Below are 25,392 nucleotides of genomic sequence, written 5' to 3'. Positions count from 1 at the left end.
GCCGTGCTTTGTTCTTTTATTCATGGGGCACGTGACAGCCTCGCAGAAGGCCATCTGTATTTCACTTTATCACTTTTTGGGTTGACCTGATATTAAACATGATATCTATCATTTGCGGTGTTGCTCTTTTTTGTTGTTTGCAATCGAAAGTATACTGTCATTCATCCTCACTGCCATCGTTCCGTCGTTCACCCTCCCTCCCTGGGCTTTTATGTTTTAGTCAATGCCGGCTGTCTGCAAAGTGTCTGTTCTGTCCTCAGTGGGATGTCTGCTGCTGCTGCTGTGTTTTCTGCATCATATTAAATTTACTCGGGCTTCCTACTGAGCCACTTTCTGTTGTGCATTCCTGTCCCATGTTTGCATCTGTTTAACCTTATTCTCGTCTGTTGCCTGTGACTCTGTTGATCAGTCATGTAAACCTTTACTACTACGCCGTCTGTCTTTAATCCACACCTCCTTCTCATTCACATCAAAAACACATGTTCACCCTGTAGGCTGATTTCACTTCTTCCTTTACGTATTCGATTAAATGAAAGTTGGATTCAAGTAAATAGATCTCCGTCTCATTCGATTTCTTTTTTGCTGAAGTATTTACAGTCGCACATGTGTGCATACTGTATATGCCTGTGTTTGCATGCCGTGAATGCATTTCTGCTCTCTGTCTCCACACTGTGGCCTCGAGCGCTCAGATTGACCGACGTGTTCAGTTCAACAATAAACAAACAGCTGATCAGATAGTAGAGATCAATCTATGGCAACATGAGTAGGAAAGCGGTACAAGCGTAATCCATAGTGTGTTACAGGGAAAAGGAACGCCCACCAGGCAAATGGAGTCAAACTCACCCCGCCATCCAATCCCACAAAGCAGTGTAGAGGGATTAATCCAGATTATCTGCAAATGCTATTCTTAGAGTTGAATTAAAAAGTCTCTGGGCCAGATTAGGGTTCAAGGAATGTTAAAAAAGAAGCTAATGTTGTAATCCCATGACAGCTGTTTTGCTGACTAATAGTTAACTATCTGTTAAGGTGTAATTCAGTCAATGAAATATGTGTTGGAACCTCTATTCTTCGCATTTCTTTTAGAAACCTTCCTATAAAGGGCACATTAAACATGTATTCAGGGAAGTTGAGTGTAAATGAATTTACTTTTACATGAAATTAAATCAATTCCTGTTTTTGCCTGATACCAGTGGGGACACCTTTTTTTATTATTTGATCATGACAGGTGTTTTACTTTAGCAGAACTCAGCTGTTCTCTGGTCAGCAGGGGGCGTCAGTGAGAGGAACACATCTCCGATTCTCTAGAGGAGCTGTCCATTCAGCACCACTCTGTAGCCGCTTCTCCTCAGCAGGCTGGACAGTGCGCTAACCAAGAGTCAAACTACAATCACACACGGCAAGAAAGAAGACACAAAATAAAGTAGGACAGGCTTTAAAGGCCCCAAAAACACTCGAATGCAACCAAAAGTATGGCCTGATGTCTAAAATCCATCTTTCAATAGTCAGGCATGGTATTATTTGCGTTATGCTGATATTCTCTTCCTAATGGGTTGAAATTAAATTGACTAAGCCTCTGTGTGTTAAAGCTGGGGTAAACAACCTCCTGTTGCATTGTTGGACATAACAGGCTAACGTCTACTCTAATGAAAAACACATCTATTTATCAATAATTATTTTTAAATGATACAGCCACAGCACAACACGCTCATGTTGTGTAACAGTATTTTTTTTTGGAGATGCGGAAGTAATGAAATGTCACAATGAACCTTCTGGCTGCTTTGATGCATTCTCTTTATAAAATAACAGGGATGGATATTAACAATGCATGCTCCTCGGTGCATCAGCCACATGAGTAGAGGAAGCTGGGTCGAGATGAACTGCTCGTCCATTACATAAGCTCTCAGCAGTCGGGGGGGGGGGGGGGGGGGGGGGCAGGTGACTTCATACTGCCCAAACTCTGCGTCTGTCCTGGATGTTCCCAGGAATCATGGCCGACAATGTGACTAGCATTACTAAGGTGCACCATGACTACGGGTATTGTTTCTGGGTTTCTGTGACGTTAGCAAGCCATGACAAGGTGGGCACCAGATGTGTGAGAGGACTTTCTGTCCTCCTGCTTGACTGAAGCTCGGGCTACATCACTCACTTGACCTAGGAGGGGATTAGAGCTCTCATATCTTTGCCCATTTTCCTCTTCTCACTTTTCTCTCCCTGCAGTCTTGCCTTTACATTTGCAATGGGGAGAAACGATGCTGGCAAATATTACACAGAGAGAGCGCGTCATCCTGACTGCTCTTGCCTGTTCCATGGTGCAGAATGAAAGACTCCCTCGCTGATCCTCTTCCCTCTGAGAGTTTTCAATAATAAAAGTAATCATGATATGGTCTGAGGTGCTTGTTAAAAGTCAGCAATTAATAGCTAGTTATAGAATGTCTCTACAGCCTGAGATACACATGTGCAAATATGCAAAAAGAAAAACAAGGTGCAGAGATGTTGTATTGTATTAACTTTTGGATAGTGGACCAATGCCAACTAAGACTCACATTCACAAAGTTATAATTAAAAAAAATATGTTTTATAACTTGCTTGTTTCCATGATTCTGTGCTATTTAATGCTTTTGTTTCAAATCCATACCATACCAATTACCTTGCCATCAGTGTCTGTTCCAAAATGTCCCTAATATATAATTTTGGGGCTCTGATGTTCTCAGAAGACATGCTTAGCAGCCTTCTCAGTCTGTCGTATGCTGTGCTGCTCGACAAGGAGTTTTTGATTTGTTATAACTTGGAAAAATGACAGTAGAACAGGTGTTACTTTCCCTGGCATGCTATAGACCAGAAGTTTCTCTTGTAATACACAAGTGAATGTCACTGTACACATAACCAAAGTTAAGCGTCGACTCAAAGCTCAATAACAATAATAACCACTTTATATTGAGCTATACTTAAACACATTACTACGTGCTTTACTCCTCACAAAACTAATAATATCGAATCATTAAAGTGTGTGTGTGTGTGTGTCTCTCTCTCTCTTTCTATTTCTATTTCTGGGCAGGTCAACCAGAATGTCAGTTCTGATGGTGGAGGGTGGTTTGCATCAGCCACAGTGTTAGCCATCCTTAATGAGGTGTAATTTGTAATGTGCAGGGCTTTAAAAGATTAAACGGGAAGAATGTGCTGCCTCCTGACCCAGTGCCTGTGGTCATTTCCTTTTGATGACAGCTTCTATTAAAGTGAACGCTCGGTTGCTCTCTGACCCCTGTGGCCTGAGGCGGTCAAGGGAAGAGAGGCTGAGTCTGTAATTCTGGATTCTTATTTAAACTCGCAACCCAAACAAACACGGTTCTCCTGTCGATGCTCCTTTGGAAGCCTTTGTAGAATTCGATTCCATGTGTGGCTGCGTTAATATGTTAACACGCTCCAGATTGAGAAACCCTATGTTGAATTACCGATTCAATAACCACCTGTCGTAGGATCGCTCAGTCGTTAGTTAAGCCAGATAACGAAAAGATGTTGAACTTGCTTTTTTGCTGAGAGTAAAGATGCTGAGCTTATCTCCGCACGAGGAACAGCAGCTGAACTTTTGTTTAATATAAATTCAGGAGCTAAACGTTTAGTTATCTTTCCTCTGTCAAGCTTATAACTACAGTTAGTTTTGCTGCTTAAACGCCCCCACGATATTTGCTGCGATATTTGACAAGCTGTCCGTTCTCACACAGCACTTAATGCATTCGACAATGATAAGGGTTGCAGATTCACCACTCAAAATGAAAAGTAACTAGTTAAACAAAGTTAGACTTTGTCAACTGACATGACAACTTCCACCAGCAGATGTTATCAGCTGTGGCTTGCATATGCTAATTCTAAAGCTAGACATCCCACCAGTAGGTTGAAAACTCTTTGATATGAAGCTAAAAATTGAGGCTGAAGGCAAAAAGTTAGGAAAACATCACGCTATGTAAGGTTTGGCTAGATGTGCTGGAGCGTAAACTTCCACGAACCAAAGAGACAGAGTTGCTATTGTTACTCTTATTTCTGACAAGGTAATATTTTGGTTCCCACAGGGCAGATCGGGTATTTTACATAACCTGTAACTCCAGTAAATAACATAGTCAGCTTGGCATTAATGCAAGGGTACTACCGTCTGTAAACTAGTTAGCAGGGCAGGCTAACGTTTGCGGCTCACATTCAAATGGATAAGCACACAGATTAATCCCTTCCCAACACGTTTGCTCTTGTGTTCTGAGTTTTGGAAAGCATGAAATTAAAGACACCACACTTCTAACTATTGACATACAGAGCATCGCTGTTAATCCAGAGCTTGACGGGCGCTGCGGTGTCAGTCAATGGAACGAATGAAGACTATTTACAAAAGGCCCCGGTTGGATTTAAACTCCGGTTATTGCAGTCATAAAACATTCAGTAGTCAACTAAGCAAGCTGAGTCACCATGATCTCCATCTGATCCATCATGTATGCAGAGCACGTACACGGCTATAAACACGGGAGTACCCCAGTACTCTCAATGCATTAAGAGATTAACAGGGTTAGCTGCTGACACTGATCAGGGCTGGAGTCCAATACAAGAGGAAAGAATTGCAGCAGGTCCCCCCCTCACACTTAATACCCTTCTCATACATAGCATGGAGAGTGGAGGTGGGGGTGGTGGTCATTGCCCAGGGGATGTTATGGCCAGAGGCTACTATCCTGCATGCTCGAATCCTCCACACTGGGCCAAGGAGGCTTATATTGGAGAGAAACGGAGAAAGGGAGCCATCTAGGGAAGAGAAGGGAGAGAACAGGAGGGACGGAGGGGGAGGGTAGAGAGCCTGCGCCTGCTCACTATGAGCACAGCAAGTGCAGCTTTCATCCGCAGCGGAGACCGAGGGAGAGGCAGAGAGAGTTTGAGCGAGCGGACGCTGTGAGAGGGGGGACAGAGGCAGAGCATGATAGAAAAGACACAGAGTTAGAAAGGAAGCGCGACCGGCCATGTTGGCATTCATCTGCAGTCGCTAGCCCATCTGCTTCTGCTGCGTGCTGCGGTTGTGCATTGAATACTGCAGAGCATGTCACCTCCTTCTCTTTTGGGAAAAAATTGAAGAACCTCAGGGAGGTGTGAATTTCTGGCACAAGTGCTCAGCACTGCGGCACCTCGGCACAAGCGACGGAATGTAGCAGAAAGGTGGGCAAAGCCGAGGATTGTCTTTCCAGACTTTGGTGCCCGACCGTCCATCCGTCTCTGCAGCCACTGCTCCCTTCGTGCCCTCCGTGCATCTCTGTGCTCTGTGTATGGGAGGTGAGGCTTTGGCAGGCTGTCAGTCAGCATGCGGCGGTGTGAACGGGCAGCCCAGTGCCCACAACACGCTATGGACGTCAGACACTCCTCGCTGTACTAATGAAAGGCTTCAAGCTCGCCTGGTAAGGCTGAACGGAGAGCGGAGGTTTTCTCTTTGTGTGTGCGATTGTGTATTTGAAATGTAATCCGTTTTTTTTCTTTTCTGTATAGCAGCTGTACACTGCTGTCGTGTACCCGGCCAGGTGCTGGATGTCTGTGACTATTTTCTGGTATTATGTGGCTGTATTGTCATATGTCACTCTTAAGACAACGTACTCTGTTGACAAGGCCGGATGCACTGTCAAATATCTGTGCTTTTTAAAGAGGGCACATGTATAATTAGCATTAATAGATATAATTATGTTTGTCTGTCCGGTGCATTTCTACATGGTTATGTAAATCTACAGGAAATGTCTCAGTAAGTAATAAGGGCTAGGTTAGGACCCCACTAAGCTGTGACCAGAGTGTGTGTATCCAGTGCAGCTAGTGTGTGTTATTTTTTCTTCTTCTTTCCCCCCCCGCTGTGGCGACCCTGCTCTGCTCCCCTCTGGCGGGCTCAGTGTGAGCAGAGCAGCTGAGGAGAGGCACTCACGTGGCTGCCTGGAAAAGAGCAGGCACATGCTCCCTCCGTCTTCCCCCGCTCCTCACTATCGCTGTCCTCCTCGCTTGTTTCCCCCCCGTTCCCCTCGGTGTCTCACAGGGACAAACGGATCCACATCCAGGTGGCCCTGCTCTGGCTTTTTTCTTTTCAACCTGTTTCACCACAGTGTGTGCACTTTTTCCGTCGTCCCTCCTTCTATCCTCTCCTCCCCCTGTGTTTGTTTATGCTCCTCCTCCTCATCTTGCCTGATATTTTTAGAGGCGAATTACAGAGCACTGCAGGAGAGAGAAAAAAAACAGAGGGGGAGCAGTTTCGGCAACGTGCGTCCCGCTTCCTTGCTTCTCACTTTCATGAGGATCTCTTCTTTTCCCTATAGGACCTCTTTTTTTTCACTCTCTCTATATATATCTGTGTCCTTCTATCATTTGCAACCCTCTCTCCTCTCTGCTTTTCTATACCACTCAAATCTATTACTTGACTCTCCAGTCGTTTTTTTTTTTTTTACTTCAGACTGTGTCGACTGTAGCTTTGAACATTTCCTCTGAGGGCTTCATGAGATTAATTAGATAGAGTGCATACTGTATGTGTCTTCCTGTTTGGCACATACACACAGGTTACTTTACCACTGAACAGCCATCTGTTAGCATCCCATAGTCTCTTATACATAGAGATGAAACTGTCTGGCTAGCTAGCTGGGTATAGTTTGCATGCCATGTTGTCATGTTATATAACGGCGCATACGTATGTAGATTTACTGTATCCGATAGGATGCATCCCAAGTAAATGTCATAATATGATTTTTACCTTTTAATCAAGAATGTGTCTGTAAAAGGTTTATTTCAAAAATGACGCTTTATTTCAGCTGTGTTTCAGTCCACCTTGAAGGGGGAAAACTCGATGAAGGAAGAAGTGATCGTTATCGGTTCCCCTCGTAAATTCATCAAAGGGAGGATCCAGCTGAAATCTCACTCTGGTTATTTGTGATATTTTTTTTTGAGCTGCGTTCTGTTCTCCCAGAGACAATCTGCTTCTTCGGCAAAACGGTGTGACCTAGAGGTCATCCCATCACTCAATACCTCAATCACTTCATTTGTTGTCCTTTGTTATAAACCAGTAGCTGCCACCTGATAAAGCAGCTTATTTATCTACACGGGATGCAGTGATTTATCCGCGCTGGTTTGGCGCTCTCCAGGTACTCGAGTGAACTAGACAATGATTCTTGTTTACTCTCAGTAGGTTTTTATTAGTGCAAAAGTATTTGTTCCGTTTTATCTCGTGACTGGCTGCTGGCAAATGAGACTCCTAAAGATTAGGATGAAGCTCTGATTATTGTGTCATGCTTTGCCGTTATATTTATTGGGTTTTTGAGGCATATTACTCAGATTTGATCTTAACATGTACTGAAATTGCATGAAATGAAAGCCAAGATAGAATAGTTGAGATGATGATTGTGATCTGATGGAAACGACGGGAGTGTAAAAGAAATATTGGTCATAGTGATAAGAAAGAATCTCATGATGTCGATGTCAGGGGAAAGTCGATGTCAGGGGAAGCGAGTGTCAACGAGTTTTTGTTTGTTTTGTCACAGTGCACGCTGTGATTGAGAGCCGGGGGGGGGGTATTTTTGCAGCATTACTTGTCAGAAAGAGAGAGGGAGAGAGAGAGAGAGATTTGGCAGTGGCCCCGATGTGGGGATGTTTGCTCTCGATACGACATTTGGTGTGACTTAAATCTGCATGCAAAACATCTGCACACAGATGTGCACACGCAGCCAACAGCAGCAGCTGTAGCAACAGCGAGGCACAGACAGCAAGCTTGAGCTGGAGCTTACTCTCTGCACGTGGCACCACGGACAAGCCTGTTGATGCTGCCTGACAGTCGGACAGACCGAGTGCCGACTCGCATACGTAAATGCCCGTGTGTATCTTTACACCCGAGTCGTCTGGTCAATTGTTCAGCTCCTTGAACGTATTGATCTTTGCCAATCGGAGCCAGGCGACTGTGGTGTTTTCTCTGCTTAATGTCATGGTCGGAGCTCTGTGGAGTAGCCTTCTGTCTGCCATTTCTGCTTTTACGTCCCTTTGAGACTGCAGCTTTTTAGCTCATGCATGCTGTCATGCAGACAAACGGAACATCAAAGACTTTTGGAAACTTGCAACATCCACCAACATATGCACGGATGCTTCAGATCCTCACATAACGCACATGCACGCCAAACCCCCAGGCGTGTACCATCCAGTGCCGAGCCACTCATGGTCTCTCTGGGCTATTTTAAAACTGACTTCCCAATTGTAGCTCCCAGGTCTCTGGACCAAGAAGCATCATTTCAATATGTGAAGTATTAGAGAGGGAGAGGTTCTACTGCGTTAACTGTAGGTGAGCTGCTGGTCGATCAGCTGCTCCTCCAGATTTAAAACGGTAATCAAAAGTCACGATTAAAACTATTTCTACATGCTCGGAAAACATGAATGTCCACAGCTAAGAGTTTGTTTAAGAATGTACTGGGAGGCTTGGAACCAACAGCAGCCTTACAGATAAAGCACTGCACCATCAGACTGGCCCACAACGGACTTCCGAGTTCACAGCAGTAGCCCTGCAGTGAAGAGAAACCGCAGAATTGTTTCCCTTCTGGCCACTGCATATTAACACTCCCTCTCTCTACCCCTGTCCCCTTTTCCCCTTTTCCCCTTTTTTTATATATATACTGCATCCTTCCCACAAGCCATTTGTCTTCGCTGATTATGCTCTATTCCCCGGCACACTCTTCTGCCTGCTCACAATACAACCGGCTTTTTTTTTTTTCTATCTTTGGGCTGTGAGGGAATATGATGGATGATGCATTGATTGGTTTGCAATGATTGATAAAGTCGCTGGAGAAACTTTTGCTTTGCTTGCATAGCGCTTAATGAGAAAGGATTTGTGTCTAAAGTGGTATTTTGTGTTCGCATTAATAAGGACTAAGGAAGGCTGGTTGCATTAATCTTAGTATTATGACGGGTGCATTTGCTTCCAGGTTACTTTTAAAGTATCAGTCATTCCGTCCATGACACATGACAGTCATGAGTACCCCTCCCTGATGTATGTCTGATGAAAAGGATTCACGTTTGCATTCCATGGTTTCTCAAATATAGCTTGTCCAAAAAAACAAAAAAAGTTAATTTTCAATTAAGCTTTTTAAAAGCACGACCGGAACCTGCTTCCCTCCCTCCTGTCTTATAAACTGGCATGTGTTTATGTGTACATGGAAGTAATTGTTTTAATCTAATATATTAGTTATTTGTTGAGTTAACACTTGAGGAATCCAAACTTAACCTTATGCACCTGCAGGCTCCCTGTGTTTCATTATGCCCGCACAGACAGCTACATGTGATCGGTGACATCATAAGAGCTGGGAATGAACTTCTCCCTTTTAGCGCCGAACAAATAACTGCTAATGAGAAATGAAATAAATTTATGCCATTTCTTAAATAGGGCTGCAACTAACAATTATTCTCATTATCGATTAATCTGCAGATGCTTTCCTTTATCATTTGATTAATCAACAATGTTTTTGTCTGCATGACATTAGGAAATAGTGAAAATGGCCAGTATACGTAAAAGATATTTGTATAGTAGACGTAAAACTAAGTGTTATGTAATACACACCTGCTAGACAGGAAATTGAAATGATGTGAAAGAAAAGGTTGAATTCCTTCACACTGTCAACACTGCGTTTATTAGTGACACAAAGGGATAATAGGTGCACAAATGAAGCCCATACAGAGACTTAAAGATAACACTTTTGATCAAACAGAAATAGTTACTGTAGATCTCACACACAGACACAAGGAAAGATGTGGAAGTGATGCTTAGAACTTGACAGCATCAAAGCGTCCTATGTGGCCAATATTCTGGTAGAGACTAGAAATATCAGAGATGACTGAGAAACTCTCTGTATCTTTCTTTCATTTATGCATTTTAGGTAAGTATACAAAACCAGCTTCAATTTAGATGTTTAGGAACTACAGGGCTGTGTTAAGATGCTAAACCGCTTGAAATTCACTGTAGAATATAGTACAGGATAGGTTGCCTCTAATAAACGCTGTGATGATGGTGATGGTGGGAATTCAATCTGTTCTTTCCCCAACATATATCTATCTAACTAAAGTGGAAGGAGAGTCTATTTATATGTTTGCGGTTCAGGAACTGCAGCGACTAGTGTGAAGTTGTTTGGATGAGCGTTTCTCGAGATGATATTCCGGGTGGTGCCGTTTGAATTTAAATCGGTGATGTTTAATTATAGCTGCTTTTAAAACAGGTTCTTGGACCCAGAGGTACAGTAGGTCACGGCTTCAATGAGAACCCAAAAATTGTTAGAGGCCTATGTTAGGTTGCCACACATTGAGGATAATTAGGCAGCTTAATTAAGCCTGGACTAAATGCTTAAATCATGCTCGTGGGATTGGATTTAAATAGTTTTTAGGAAAGCTAACGACACACAGTGGTTTCACTCCGTATTTGATTGTTTTTGTACGATACTGACACACGGCTATCAACACAAAAAGTTTGTGTCCGGATCTTTCAAACTATCTTCCCGAGCGAAATAGAGATATCGTCTGTCAGGGAGCCACCGCTGGCTCCTTTCACTCCGGACATGTTCACAGCAAAGTGCCCTTAAACTCCGGGGCTTTGTAGATAACTAATGGCGTGTGTTAATGCTTTATGCTGCAGCATCATCACCCCGTTACACACACAAACACACAAACACACACCCTCCTGCAGCTCTCTCGTTGTCCCTCTAGTTGGGAACACTTCAAGTAGCGGTGCACATGAATGGCTTGACGGGCTGCCATGGCAACTGCACGGTCGAGACACAGTCGGTCTTGACGGACATTTCCGACCCAGCCAGGCGTCGCCACATTTTATGTTGCCGTGACAACTCGGTAAACAGCATGCCTTTCCTCTCAGAAAGATGGAGAAATTAGTTGGAGTGTTTAACATTTGGTGGGGGTGTGTTCGGCTTACATTTACACCAGAATGAATTGGGGGGGGGGGGGGGGGTGGTTGAAAATGCTCAAGCCTGTCAAGTCTGTCAGTCATGAGTGAATCAACAGCAAAGGGCCCACGGCCATTCATTACGTACCATTTCTCTGAGTGCGTGTGGTCAATTTGACCATCTGCATGTCCCCTGGGCGCAACAACAAAGAGAGGAGAGGTCCCTCTAAGTAGGTCAGTTGTTGGTGCGAGGCCGGGCGGGCTTATCTGAGCACACAGTGGTCCGGCTCAGTGGACCAGCTCCCTTTGTTCCACAGCACGGCTCCGCTCGGCGCTCCCACAGAGGCCGCCAGCATTGCTGCAGCCCCGGGGTCAAGTCTTTCCAGCAGCACAGCTCAGGGCTCCGTTTGCTTCTTAATAGAGATCCAGAGGTGACTGTTGTCATCTTTATGTATGAACATGTGAATGGGTCACCTTAACATTACCTCCCTTATTTTGTTAGTGATACAGTTTGTGTGATAGTTAACATGTAAATACTACTGTAGCTGTCATCTTTTGATAAGAAGTGCACATGGAGACACCAGTTAGTTAGCAGTGAGTGTGTAATGCACCGAAACACTTGTTGGACACCCAGTTGCAGCCATGTGGATAAAGCCTTTCACTGTGTGGGTCACCATTCTCTTTTTTGTAAGAGCTGATTGACTTGTGGGGATGTTTGAAATTAGGCCTCATCCAACTTCCTTATAGGTTTTGGATTACTGAATCAACAAAAAAGTGAATACTGATAATTTACATTATATACATACACTAACACATTATGTATAAAAGTATACATGTTAATATAATATAATGTTCCAAATGATACTCAGCTTTCTTAACATTATAATCTATATTTTTCACAGCAGACATGTTGCCTACTTATATTAAAGCATGGCATAAAAAAACAAACCAGGGTGCAAAGTTTTTATGCTTGGCTGAGGAGGAAAAGTTGATCTATCGATAACAACAATGTGCAACAAAGTGCAATGGAAAGAAACATGTAAACTACAAACCATGATATACATGAAGCATGTGATGTATGTGTCACTCAAACTTCCACTGGAGAGATAAAAAATAGTGGTTAAGTGTGGAGCGCATGAGGAGACTGTAACCTTCCACCAGTTGATACATGATGAAACAAACATGAAACGCACTTTAACTTGCACATTTTCTGGAAAAGTGGTTCAATGTTGAGCTACATTTGGATGGAAACCTGATTTGTTTGGGAGTGAGCCAGCAGGCACAAAACCAGAACCCTGAAACTCAAGCAGCTAAATGGAATGCGGCCATTGTTGATTTTATTATTTACACATGTGCTCTTCCTTCTGTGTCACTACAAAATGTCTTCGGTGCCAAAAGGCCAAGTTAAAAGTTTTGTTGTTATGCACCAATGTTATGACTAAAACTGCTATAGAATAAAATATCAGGTTTGGATAATTCACTGGGTTTGAACAGACTCCTACAATACAATAACACAATAATCAGTTTAATATGTAACTGCAATGAAATTCACATAGAAATAGTTTTTCAAGTAGGTTCATTGGAAGTATAAAATAGATGGTAATGATGCACAGTGGATAATTCATATTGTCTTTTATGTATCTCTATTTATCGGACCATAACAAACAACTGAAGCACAGAATATGTCATTTAATGTTTGGAACGGGGTTCTGCTTGTAATTATTTATTGGATATTAACAAGATACAACAAGCTTTGCAATAGTTGAACCCATTTCTTGACACCCTGGTGTCAATGTACTGCCACATTGAAAATATCGTTAAGTACGTCACACTCGCATGTCTTCAACACTAAGAACGTTGGCCTTCACTTTTACTTTTTCTGATTGTAGACTTCTAATTGATTTTCAAAGCAAAGCAAGTTGAATTATGTGCCGCTGTGCGTCTATGTGAAACCATGATATGTGTTTACCAGAAACCCCGCTCCAGCTTGTTGTGTGATTTAGAGGGAGCTATGGATGTAAAGTGACCCGAATGGCGGTGATGTCAGCCCGTCCATTCATGAAGCACATGAATAATTGAGGGAGCAGCAGGTTCAGTGCACCAGCACCAAGTAGAGGTGGAATGCAAAGTGAAAGCCCCCCCCCCCCTCTCTCTCTCTATCTATCTCTTTCTATCCGCTTGCACATTCTTCATATCTATTGTCAGTCTGTAGCCGTGAAATTCTGTGAAACAGGGAGCAGAGAGGAGAGCCTTGCTTGGATTCTAGCGGATGCAGTAATAGCGCTGATGGTCCAACGGCTGGGAGAGCGGAGGAAGAAAAAGGGGCGAATAGAAAGGTGCAGGCTGCTGGAGAGAGAAGGAGCTTATCGGCCTCAATTCAGACAAAGGAGAAGAAGAGTGAACGATAGGAAGAGGAAGAAAAAAGACGGAGCCCGCTCTCCAGAGAGAGAGAAACTGTTCTCACCGTCTGCCGGGGAAATACGTTCTTTTTTTAATCTCCCTCGGCTGCGTCTGCTTCCTCCTCCTTTTTCCTCCCGGCATGCTCCAGAACTCGTTCACCCTCCTTACCTATATCCCTCATCCCTCTCTCTCTCTCTCTCTCTCTCTCTCCCCCCCCCTCCTCCTCCTCCTCCATCTCCTTCCTCCTATGCCTCATCCACGGCTCCCGCTGCGTGAATGACTCCATTTGAAAAGGGCTGATCGCTGCGGAGCAGCTCTCTACATGGCTACGACCAGGTTAGTGCTGGGAACAACAGCCTGCTTACCTGGCTGCATTCATACGGACTTACATGGAGCCTGCATAATGATTAGCGTCCCTGCTTGGCGAGATCAACATGTGCCGTTTGGAAGGAAAGCCCGGACCACCAATGCCTCCGCTTTGGCAGGTGGTGTTAAGGGCGATTGTAAGCTGGTTATTAGGAGATCAGAGCTGGCCGGGGAAGATCAGTGGCCCTAAGCCTGCGAAAGAAAATCTCCCTGCCTGCCTCTTCCATCTCTTCTCTCCCCTTCTGTCTCTCTCCGTTTATCTGTCCCACTACCTTTTATCCACTGAGAGAGAAAGGAAAGTGCAGCGCGCCGTCGTCGGGATGATCCGCTGGATGAACAGCTCATTACTTGGGGCTGCCTACGAGGACATGGTGGTGTTTGAGTGCGTGACAGTGGCCAACGAGGGCTGCCACTGCCTTGAAGGCTGCTACGGCGAAGTGTTGAGGGACTGTGTCTTTCACCAGGGGTATGGCAGGCTCTGTGTGTGTGTGTGTTAGTAACAGAGAGAGGGGGTGGGTGGGGTAAGATGAGTTTGGTTATATAACTTTTGTATTTGGTAGATTAGATGTGTGATGTTGCCACATGTATTTTTGCAGCACATGGGCGTACATGCATGCTTCTGTGTGTGCCTTCCCGTGTGTGCAGGCGCAGTGGTTGCTGGTGAGCGTGGTGTTCCTCACGGCCTTTTCAAACACAGCGGAGCTGAAGGGCCGCTGCCAGATGGGTATTTTCCAGGGTCAGCAAAACTGTGAAAACAAGCGGGGGCGCTCAGAAAGGCCCGGAACTCTGTTCTATTGTGAAGCTGAACCATCGGACAGCTTGAGCCGGTTGGATTTAGAGCTTTACAGCTTATTTAAAGAAAAGACTGTAGCAAAGTGGTGCAAGCAGCATGCTTGTTTCTCTTTTATTTTTTGTTTCACACTTGACCTAATTTGAGTGACATGTAGGGGTCTTGTCTGATCAACACCTTGAAGTTTGTCGGTCTGTCTGTCTGTGCAGAGCTCTGAAATGCTGATGATTTCTGTGCTTGAGCATCAGGGATCAATCCCTCTCACACATAATGCAAATGACATACATTGCTGAGCAACATCTTACATTTTAGTCTTTTAATAATAATCAAGTAGGATGTTAAAATACAAGATGCCGTTAGTTTGGATCAAAATAAGCTTTCATTTATTGTCTCTAACCGCATTGTGGACCATAATTCTTTTAGTTTTACTAAATTACAACACTGGGTGAGAAGAAGTTTCTCCGTTAAATTGTTTTCTAGCAGTTCAATTTATTTGAAGTCTCTGCTATGTACCACAAAGCATTATTAGTATTCTGGAATATGTAATATCAAGTTTTCTTTAAGTATTTATTATTATTCATAGAATTTGTTCTAACAACTTCAAATTAATGTGGGCTTAATTTAGTTAAGCAAAATATATTGCGCGTACAAATTAACAAAATAAATATTGCAGACAGCTGCGGGAAAGGTATTATCGGATACTAATATCCATAAATCAGATTTATGGATGTCAAAGTAGAGATAAGTCCAGAAATCAATCATGAAAAGTGCCAAAACGTCCTGATGGGCCGTGATGTCTGGCGCTTTGCCTCCCTGCTCTATTTCCCGCTCAGACAGCATCTCTAACCGGCAGAGCTGGTGAAGTATATTTAGTCGCACACTCTGAATATTTAAACCTTTCTCTCTGTTCACTGTTGCTATAGCAATATTCATCCTAAGCTTAGCTTTGTTTGAGCTTTGTAAATGCGCGGGGGCGGTGCTCGGAGAGAGAGAGATATGTCTTTTTAATTGTTAAATTGTTTGTCAGCTCTCTCGCTGCAGTGAGCCATTGAAGGTAAACGTAGACCACGGCGTTCGGATCACTCTATCATTGCAACTACAAAGCTCATGTGAGTGGTGCTGGAAACAGCAGCTTTCGTAAGTGAAGCACTCATGCTTGGTTTTGTCACTTTGATTCCAGTAAGCCTTTTTAAATTGATTAGAGTAGTGTGTTGTTGTTGTTTTTTATCGTTGCACCCCAAGGCAGGCTTTCCTTCATGATAGCAAGTTATATGTTTAGACGTAATAGAGCTGTGAACAGCTGCTTCTATTATTCCACAGCTGAAGAACTCATTGTGCTTTTACGTGTAATTCTCCGAGCATCCCAGTCCGGAGATAATGCCAGTGACAGGTTCTCCTGCTTTATGTCAAACTCTCTGTGTTGTGTTTCACGAAGCAGTTACGAACAAAGCGTCAGTGATGGAGGCTTTTGTCTGCTCCTCTGCAGCCTAGCATCAGCTGCGTGTTCGCTCTATCCACACCACCATTCTGGTTCAAAGAGCAAACTGCTGTGTGAATGACATATATCGGGCTTAGTCATTCATATGCTGATGATGAAGCCGCGTTCCCATTGTTTACTGCTGTGTGTCTGGAAAGGCGAGGTGATCAGTGAATTCCTCATCTCTTCAAAACAACAAGTGGAGGTTCCTGTATCAAAAAAAATGAAGCTGAGCGGAGGGAAAGTACTGAGTGATGATCCTCTGTGTTTTATTTTGTATCTGGGCTTTGTTACCCAACCACGTTATTTTAATCTCAGGCAACCTGAGCTTCAGTTACCTCATTATAGCTATTATTTTTTATGTATCTAATATTTTGTTCAAGCCCTTTTTTCCCGTAGAGGCCAAGCCACTGGTTAAACCTATGTGGACACGTAAGAGTACTTTGAGAGACTTTAGCTCTTTAGTTGTGTAATTAATGACTTAATGGGGCTTGAACTTAACCTCCCACTGAACCTCAACCCCTGCCAGCACCTCTCCACCCCGACCTACAGTGTGTGAGGGAGTGTGAATGTGTGTGTGCCAACTGAGACAGGATTACCCAAACCTGGATATGGCATGGAAAAGAGCACCACTGGCTCACTATCTGAATATGCCATATCTTTGTCTGAGTAATGTTTGTGTTTGCGTGGTGCTCGTACATTTGTTTGCAGGAGAGCATGCAGTGGTGGTGGCTGCAGTTACGTGACAAATGGGAACACCGTGTGTCCATTATGTCTGTTGTCTGCCAAATGTGTCTGTCAATGACACCATTAGCGCCGGATCATTGCTGGGCGCTCCGCTCTCGGGATGGATGGGAGGTTGTGGAAGACCTTAACCATTTGCTATTGGATCCAACGAGTACCAATTCAAACGCAGTATTCTCTAAATAGATCCTTTACTGCTCATTTGTTAAAGCTGTAATCCATAATAGTTTTAGTAATATATTATTGATATTCCATCTGTTGTATTTGTACTCCTACCTTGATTTGGGACAGTGAGAAACTGATCCTCTTGTTAGGCTCTACCTTTCCTGGTGTCAATTGTCAACAACATGCAGACACTTACTGATGATCAGCTTTGAGCCTAATTATCACATCATGTGTAATGAACTCCCAATCAGGCAGTAACAAGTGGAAGCGGCTACTTTTAAATATAGCTTTTTGACCCAACTGGTGCAGAATATTCTGGTTAGTAGGTGTTGTACCTGGTTTCACTCATACATACAATGACTACTTTACATTCCTATTCTGATACACTTTCAATGAAAAGGTATGTAGCTGTAAGTAGTATAAGCTTTAGAGCAAGTGGGGTTTATTTTGTTTATTTTGTTATGTTTCCTCGATTTGCAATTGCTAAGTTGTCTCTGCGCTCTGCAGTCCTTATTGATGCTGACTCCCTCTGTTGTCTATCTGCGAAGAGTGGAGATAGAAGGACACAGTATAGATCAACAGATGAACCCCAGATCTCTGCAATGGTGTGTAATAAAGCTACATATCCTGGGCCACCCCCCCCCCCCCCCGTCCCCCCAGTGTGTACTTTTTAGTACTTCATTCATTTTAGATGGACGAGAACAGGCCAAAAAGCTGCTCCCAAGTGTAAACTGATGATCTTTAACAAGATATTCAGAACGACCACAAGCAAATAAACAATAAGAATAGGAAGCCCACAGCATATGATAATGAAATTATCCTCGGAGGAGATGCACATTTTATTAATGTGTTGCTCTGACCGAGGACAACTGTGGCCAAGTGTAAGAAATGGTTCAGTGATGTTAGACAAACAGAACCGGAGGGCTTCTACCTGCCTGACATGTAGATGTGGCCATGGTTCCCTCTCTGACTTTGTGCTACGTACAGATGACAACCGAAGGGAAGTCATTCACATTATAGCCAAAGACAAAGTGGAGAAATTGTTCTGCTCGATTGTTACTGACAAATTCCCGACAACACCTTTTGTCCCACATCAGTACGGTCAAATTCAAAGTCTCCAAACTACACTCTCACCACAGCCACTCCACTGCCCTGTTCCACTGTGTCAAATCAGCAGTTAAGACCCCGATAACGTGAGTCGCAGTGCAGCCAATATTCTTTGTGGCTTGATGTAGTTTGAGTTGATGTACCTCTCTTTGTGTGCATGTTTCCAAAGATCAGTGAAAAGTGAATTTGCAAACACAGATATCTCTGTTTTCAATTATTTTCCAAATGTATTAATTTTTTTTGCACTCCAGGGAATATCCATCAAACAAGATATCTCAAAGATTGTCACAGATCATGTTTTTTTTATTGTGCACTGAAGGGAATATCAATGAAACTGGTTTATTCATTTAAAGAACGGCCTTTATATGTTTTTGCAAATTAATTCTTCACATGTTAAGTGTCTCTTTTTGCCTAATAAACAACTAATAAACAACCGAAATTACATTGTTTCTTCGATTTTAAAGCTCTCAAACTTTGTTTCAGGTCTCTATCATATGTGTTGCTATATGGAAACAGCCATTAGTAGGGTTTCCCAGCAGTTTTTTCTGATTGAGGATGCCACCACACCTGAAATAAAGTCCACCTCTGCTTACATCATAAAAAAATAAATAATACACTTGTGACCTTCGAGGAAAAGGCCCAGGTAGTATTTCTCACAACAGAACACCACATATTTAATGCTTCATGTGGATGTTGTTTAGGACGTCATCTATTAATGATGGATTGATTGATCGTGAGACGAGATGCGACAGAATCTGGGTGGCTTACGACCTCTGCTGAACTGTTTGATGGGGAAACCCTGGTTCATTTGTCAAGCACATGAAAGGTGCAGGATATTGGAATTTCTTTACAAACACCATCTCCACCACCTTGCGTGTGCACTTGCTTGTATGTGTGTGTGACCCAGACAGTCTGCTGCCTCAGACAAAGATTGTCATGCATTCTGAATATCGATGTACTCTGCTTTCTACCGCCGTGGTGAGCATTTGTACTCAGATGTCATGCCCTGATGTATGACATACACCACCTGATAAACCAGAGATTTTTTTTTTTAGATGAAAACAATGATTAAGAATAAGAACCTTGAGGTTACGACTTTAAACATCCGGCAATCACCTGCCATTCACTGAGCTGTGGCAGCAGTAGATGTCTACTTCAAATAAATAACGTTAAACAAACGTCTTTCAAAGGAGATTTCCCTGCAAATGTACTCCTAATCAGGTCAGTAGGGACTAATCAGCAGTTAACATGATCATCCACTGAACAGCAGCCATCGGGAATCATATAAATCGATGTCAGAGGTACCGTAACACACCAGGAGTGCATTATCTATCCTGATGCATTAAACAGCTGTGAAGGCTCTTTGTTGTCCTTGCCTTTTTAAAATCAACCAGTCACTGGTACAGCAGACCCTGACAGTCAGACAGGAGCTGTCAACACTGGCCACTATGATGCAGTGCTCTAAGCTGCACCGCAGTTCCGAATGCAACAGTAGATCAGTAATTCATGGGCACTAACAGCGGCCATTGGCTGCCAGTGACGTAATGGCTTGCATAACGCCATGTCAAGTAACCGTGCCTGGCGGGCGCACCGCCACTCAGATCACTTTCAGGGCCTTTTGTTCGCTGCTGTCATTGTGAGGAGGAGGCTTCTTGCTGAGCCATTGGTGTGTGTGTGTGTGTGTGTGTGTGCGTGTGTGTGTGCGTGTGCGTGCGTGCGTGCGTGCGTAAGAAAAGAGGGTGTCTCGTGCTGGATCACACAGGCTACCTGATAGCAACGTATGATGGAAGGAAAGGGACTACCTGTCTCGAGACAACAGTCCTTCCACTCGGCTGGAGAGCTGTTAGTGGATGAATCCCCATGTTAAAGTCAGCATGCAGCTCAGTTTGAGATAATATAATTATGTGTTTCAGGACCAGAATGATTGGCATTGTATCTCTGATCATTTGATCCGTGTCAAGTCCTCCCAAGGTGTATTTCCGCAGCCATGGAAACAGTTCAGTCTTTTAGTGAAATCATCCTTCATTTTTGTAAGGCCTCATATAAATAAACAGCTGAATAAATGTCGATGTTGAGACTTTTTTCAAGCCTCTTCGTATTTTAATTAAATTGGCGATGGGCTCAACACTTTTGAAGTGTGGCATCAGTGAGATGCGTGTCATGCGTGATGTTGTCGTTTGTTCCCGTATAAGCTTAGCTGTCGTTAGCCAGGTTAGCACATGGTGCTTCAAGCCCGTTAAGCCTCAAATAATGTCACCATGAGGAAATGCTGTATGTGCTGTGCTGCTGTCCACACTGATCTCTAAACTGATGGCACCACCTGTTTGTGTGATTTCTCTGATGCACTTCGTTGCAGATGTGATTTTCTCATCCCTCTTTCCGTCTCTTCTCTTTTAGCACTGCCAGTAACTCAAACAAGAGCACACCCGCCTGCTCACCAGTCCTGCGTAAACGCTCGCGCTCTCCCACACCACAGAGCCAGGAGGGTGAGAACATGGTGGAGAAGGGTTCAGACCACTCCTCTGACAAATCCCCCTCCACGCCCGAGCAGGTCGTCCAGAGAACATACTCGCTGCAGTCAGCAAGAAGCGGGGGGAAGAACTCAAAGGTGAGCGACCAGGAGATGCTCCTGTTTACCTGGCTTGACACATTTCCTCGGTACCTGTTTCACAAACAGCCTCACAAAGCTGCTCTTAACATTTTCACAGAGTAGCCGTTGTGAACGTCTTCACTGTTGGACACAAGGAGCCAATTTCACACACGTGGATTAAAGTTAAACCGGTCAGGATAAGGGCTTAAATCACTTCTTTGAAACTACGAGTTATCTCTGACCAATAGCATAAACAGCACACATTACGAATCCTTATGCTTGTTAAATGTGATAAATAAGCTGACATATTTGATTTATAAAAACAGCTTTTTACTACTTGCCTTGGCCAGTTGCATAGTACACTTCAACATCATGCAAATGCTAATACTTGACCCTCAAACTCACACCAGTATTTGTTCGTTAAAGAACATGTTACATTCACTTTAATGCAATAGGAAACCATGAATATGAGAGTGCATGTGAAACAGTAACACAACATGTTTACTGTGACATGTCACATCAGATAGACAACAGTGAAATAAGGTTATTAGCTGAGTGATGTGGCAACTCTGGTTGTCACACGTGCATTCATTCATAAACTGTGACGGCGTGAACACGTCAGAGTCGGCCCAGCTTTATTTTACCAGTGTAGTGACGCGCTGTGGGGTCAGATCACTCTCAATATTAATGCATGCACACAGAAGGCTTCACAATTTGTGATTCATATATACTGTATGTGATTATCTCCACAAAAACGTTTTTCAATGCACGGAAAGAATAGTCGTCATTATATATACATGTAAACAAAATCCACTTATTTTTGTATAAGATTCAGTTTCTAATGCACAAACACACACATTCGTTTAAATAAATGTAATAATCTTTTTGTATTTGTTAAAATAAGTTCAACAGTTTGTATATAAATAACAACATCCAAATATGGTTTTGATTACATTTTCAAATCCTTTTAACTACATATATTTGTGGATTTTTATTACATTTATTTAAAACAATAAATGTTTCTGGATTAAATGTGGATTTGTTTACATTTATATATAATGATAACTCTTTTTTGTGTGCATTGAAAGACATATTTGTGCTCAGAGTCATTTATATATGAATCACAAAATACATCGGTGAATTCCTCTGTGTTTTCATTATTATTGAGACTGATCTGAACGCATAACGCACCGTCTGTGATTGATTATTGACTTGTACACACTGATATGTAACTAGTGAGCTCAGGAGAGATTGCACCCTCCACTCCATTCCAGCCTTTCATTTTGACATCCCATATCCCATATATAACCTTTTACTCTCTCCTCTTCTAAAGCTGTGATTTAAAGGAGTTGTTTTTAGTTGAGTTAGTTGATCTTGGCTTATAAAACAACTTGCTGACATGCTAACTAACAACCATGTGCTTCACACCATGTACTTGCTAAACAACTTGTGTATTTGTTGCCTCAGTAGAGCTAGTTTTGTTGTGAACCCTTTTAGGTTGTTTATCCGTTAGATGGATGTGAACAGATTTCCACAACAACACTTGAAGCGTAGACAGCTCATGATAATACAGGTATCATATTTCCAACCCTTCAGAATTTTTCTCCTGACTCTCAGTGTGTTTGGACATTCAATAAATCATTTCTGACAAAAATTCAGCTGACAAGTATGGTGTGTTTGTGTTTAAAGGACAGGTTTGCAATTTGTTCAAGTCTGTCTTAAAACAATAGTCGGTTCCACGTATGAAAAATTTTTCCTCCGACTAATACTGGCCATAAAGAGATTATTTCTTTATTTGAACCCAATGTAAGTGATGGGGGACTAACTCAACAGTCCATTTAGATCTTTTTTTTCCCCCGTCGCTACATTGAAAGTGCATAATGAAAATATCTCTTGAAGGCCAGAAATGATTAAAGCAAACATAAACTCTTGTATTATGCATAATGGGAATGTAAGTATTGTTTTAAGGCAGACTTGCAAAGGGAAATATGTATGAACCCATCCTTTAACAGCAAGTTGAAGGTTTGCTTTGTTGTAAGGGTTTCCTGGTTACTGAATACAGGCAGCATTGAGTGATGCCTTTCAGACTCAAGACTTAAGTTAAGAACAGGAATAGAGCCCTCGTATCTGCTGACATCCCAAGCTCTTATTGAAAAAATAGACGCTGAGGGAAAGAGGTGAAAAACAGAAGAGTGCAGGTGTTTGTATTTGCCGTCCTCCCCCTCATCTGCATCTCCCCCTTCACAACTGAACTCAGTGATGGATTGACTCTTGCAGGTTGTTTCACAGAAGGAGCATGTGGCTCTAATGTTTTGTACGCTGAGCAAAATGTTAGAAGTAAGCCATGTCACTTGCGTCTACATGTACCGTCTCATCGGTCTCTGCTGTTTTCAATCACTTGTTGTTTTTGTCTCTTTCTTTGATCATTTTTTTGTCTACAACACAGTGTGCACGCCTTCTCTTTCTCTCTCTCTCTCTTTCTCTCTCTCTCTCTCTGTCTTTCTCTCTCCCTCTCCCTCTCTCTCTCTCTCTCTCTCTGTTGCTACTGCTACATGCCATATGAAAATGTGTGTCATCTGATAATGACTGTTCAGCTCTTCTGTTGGTACTTTCAGCTGTTTTCTTCTTGCGGTTGATTTCTTTTTATTTTCATTCTTCTTTCTGATTTTTCTTTGTTCTTCTCCTGATTGCATGCTAGTCTCACAAGCGACTTTCCAAAGTAAGCATTACTCTTTTTTCTGTTCCTCAAATATCTCTGTGCCCACCCTCCCTCTGCCCCACCTCCTGTCTTGTGAGCTGCTCTGTGGAAATGTCCAAACCCCCGTTTGCAACGCTTCACCCTGAACCCAGCTTGTTCCTGTGCAACCGTTACAAGCCCCATCTGCACCCACAATCATAGCAGATGGACATTTCTGAAAACGGTCAACCCCACACAGCCTCACTCACTCCCTCTCCTCCTCTTTCCTGTCCTTTCTCTTCCTTTCTGGTGATATGCAATGTAGCAAATTCCTAATACCGATTTCAGATGTTTGTGTTAAGCTTAGTCTACTGTATGTGAATATAGTCAGGATCAGGATATGCTCTTAAATAAAAATAAAAGAATAAAAATAAAATGTTTTGATGGAGAAATGGGGCCTTATTGTTGAGATTTCTGGTGCAAATTCCTAATAAACAATACTGCAAATAGTTGACTAAGTTCCTCTCTCTTTCCCTCTTCCCTTTTCCCCTTTGGATTGTGCCCTGTCTCTCTCTTTACAAACTTATCTCGTTGTTAACCTTTTGGTAATGAGAGCTTTACATCCGTCATGCTGTTTAACGGCCAGGCTATCGGAGGGATAAACTCAGCACCCAGCATCCCAGTCCAGAGCTCCAGGACCATTTGAGCCGCCCATAATGAGAGCATCCCTCCTGCTACCAGGCCCCAAAACTCCCCCTCTCCTGCCTGTCCACGGACGCAGGCTGGTGCCATGTTTTCAGTGCATCACCCATGTTGTTGCCTCATCCATTAGATTTGCTACTTGTCAGACCTCGTCCCGTTATTTATTTCTTAATTTTTTTGCTCATTAAATTTACTACAAAGTATATAGGGATTCAGTATATAGGCTCTCGTTTTATCGACACAGGCCGAAATGAGAAACCTGGGGAGACAATAAATGAGAGATTTGCACAATCTAACACACACACACACACACACGTCCCAATTGATTACATCCCTTCTAATTTCTGTGCCACAGTCCAACCCCCCCACCTCAACTCTTTTGTAACCCCCCAACCCCCCACCCACCCACCTCTACGTTAGCCACTGTGGTCAGCAGCGGTCACATGAACACAGACATGGCGTGAGGTTGTCCTAGCAACGTGAGCTTGATCACCCTCGCCCTAATGCAATCCAAATACAAGAGTGCATTCAGCGAAAGGGGTTCCATGCCTCTGTGACGACAATAGTTATGTTGGCTCAGCATATAATCACTCAGGCTTCTCATGGAACATGCAATCTAGGTGGAGAGTCAGATTCAGGAGCAACGTCAGACCTCTGAAACTATCACATGGTAATGGCAGTCATGTGCTTTGGAGTTGCTTGTTAGCCACAAACCCATTGGACCTCAGCACCGTCTCTCTCATTTCCTACTCCTTCCTGTGTTCATGTTGCTCACTGCTTTGGTTAACGTTTTGTTTTCTCTTTTAATTTCCTTTCAGTATGACAGACTAAACCTGATTAAAGTAAGCATTTCTTCTTGTTTTCATTTGACCCATTGACAATCCCTGCTGGCCCCCATTGAATCCCCCGGCCCCCCCCCCCCACACATCCTCTGTAGCTGTGCGACTGCAGGATCCCCTGTGATAGTTTCAGTCCCTCGTGTCCTTTCCCATGCTTTCCATCCTCTGAATTCATGTGGAAGGACAGTGATGTGTGAGCTGTGTGAAATATAATTTATTCCAAAATGTCTTTATCGTGAAGATTATGCTTTATTTAAAGCCTGTTGTAATCTGAAACTCAGTTTTATTTCAATATAAAAACTGATGCCACCCTGGTATTTGTTTGCCGGTCGGTGGGGTTTAAAACCATCGCTTTTTTTTATAGGGCCTGCTCGCCACCCTGGCTGAGAGAATTTAGATGTGACCAATGTCCAAAACAAAGTGTAATCGTTATTCAATTATTTTGAAGCTCTACATCCCATTTTTGTAATCCACAGCCCCATATGTGACATTTAAACCAAGTGATATAGTGCAGACAGACCCAAACCACTGTATATCACAGAGGAGTCCCAGGCAAAGCTCTATTCAACTGTTGGATAGTCTCTCTCTCTCTCTCTCTCTCTCTCTCTCTCTCTCCACACGGATAC

General features: G+C 43.1%; 1 protein-coding gene across 17 annotated transcripts in view; it reads left to right on the top strand.

Moving 5' to 3' along the window:
- The window catches only part of gramd1bb (GRAM domain containing 1Bb), a 103,472-nt gene that overhangs the window by 64,413 nt on the left and 13,667 nt on the right, over positions 1–25,392 (top strand). For 8 of the 17 annotated variants that reach the window (XM_031860868.1, XM_031860872.1, XM_031860869.1 and 5 more), the window contains 3 exons: positions 20,356–20,566; positions 23,247–23,267; positions 24,746–24,769. In XM_031860868.1, the coding sequence (XP_031716728.1) occupies positions 20,356–20,566; positions 23,247–23,267; positions 24,746–24,769 (256 nt within the window). The other 9 variants (XM_031860878.1, XM_031860877.1, XM_031860874.1 and 6 more) reach the window with 5 other exon arrangements.

Source organism: Anarrhichthys ocellatus, unplaced genomic scaffold, assembly GCF_004355925.1.
Source record: "Anarrhichthys ocellatus isolate YVR2014 unplaced genomic scaffold, GSC_Weel_1.0 scaffold24, whole genome shotgun sequence".
In the NCBI taxonomy this organism is placed as follows: domain Eukaryota; kingdom Metazoa; phylum Chordata; class Actinopteri; order Perciformes; family Anarhichadidae; genus Anarrhichthys; species Anarrhichthys ocellatus.
Note: the sequence above shows the minus strand (reverse complement) of the source record. Positions and strands in the feature narration are given on the sequence as shown.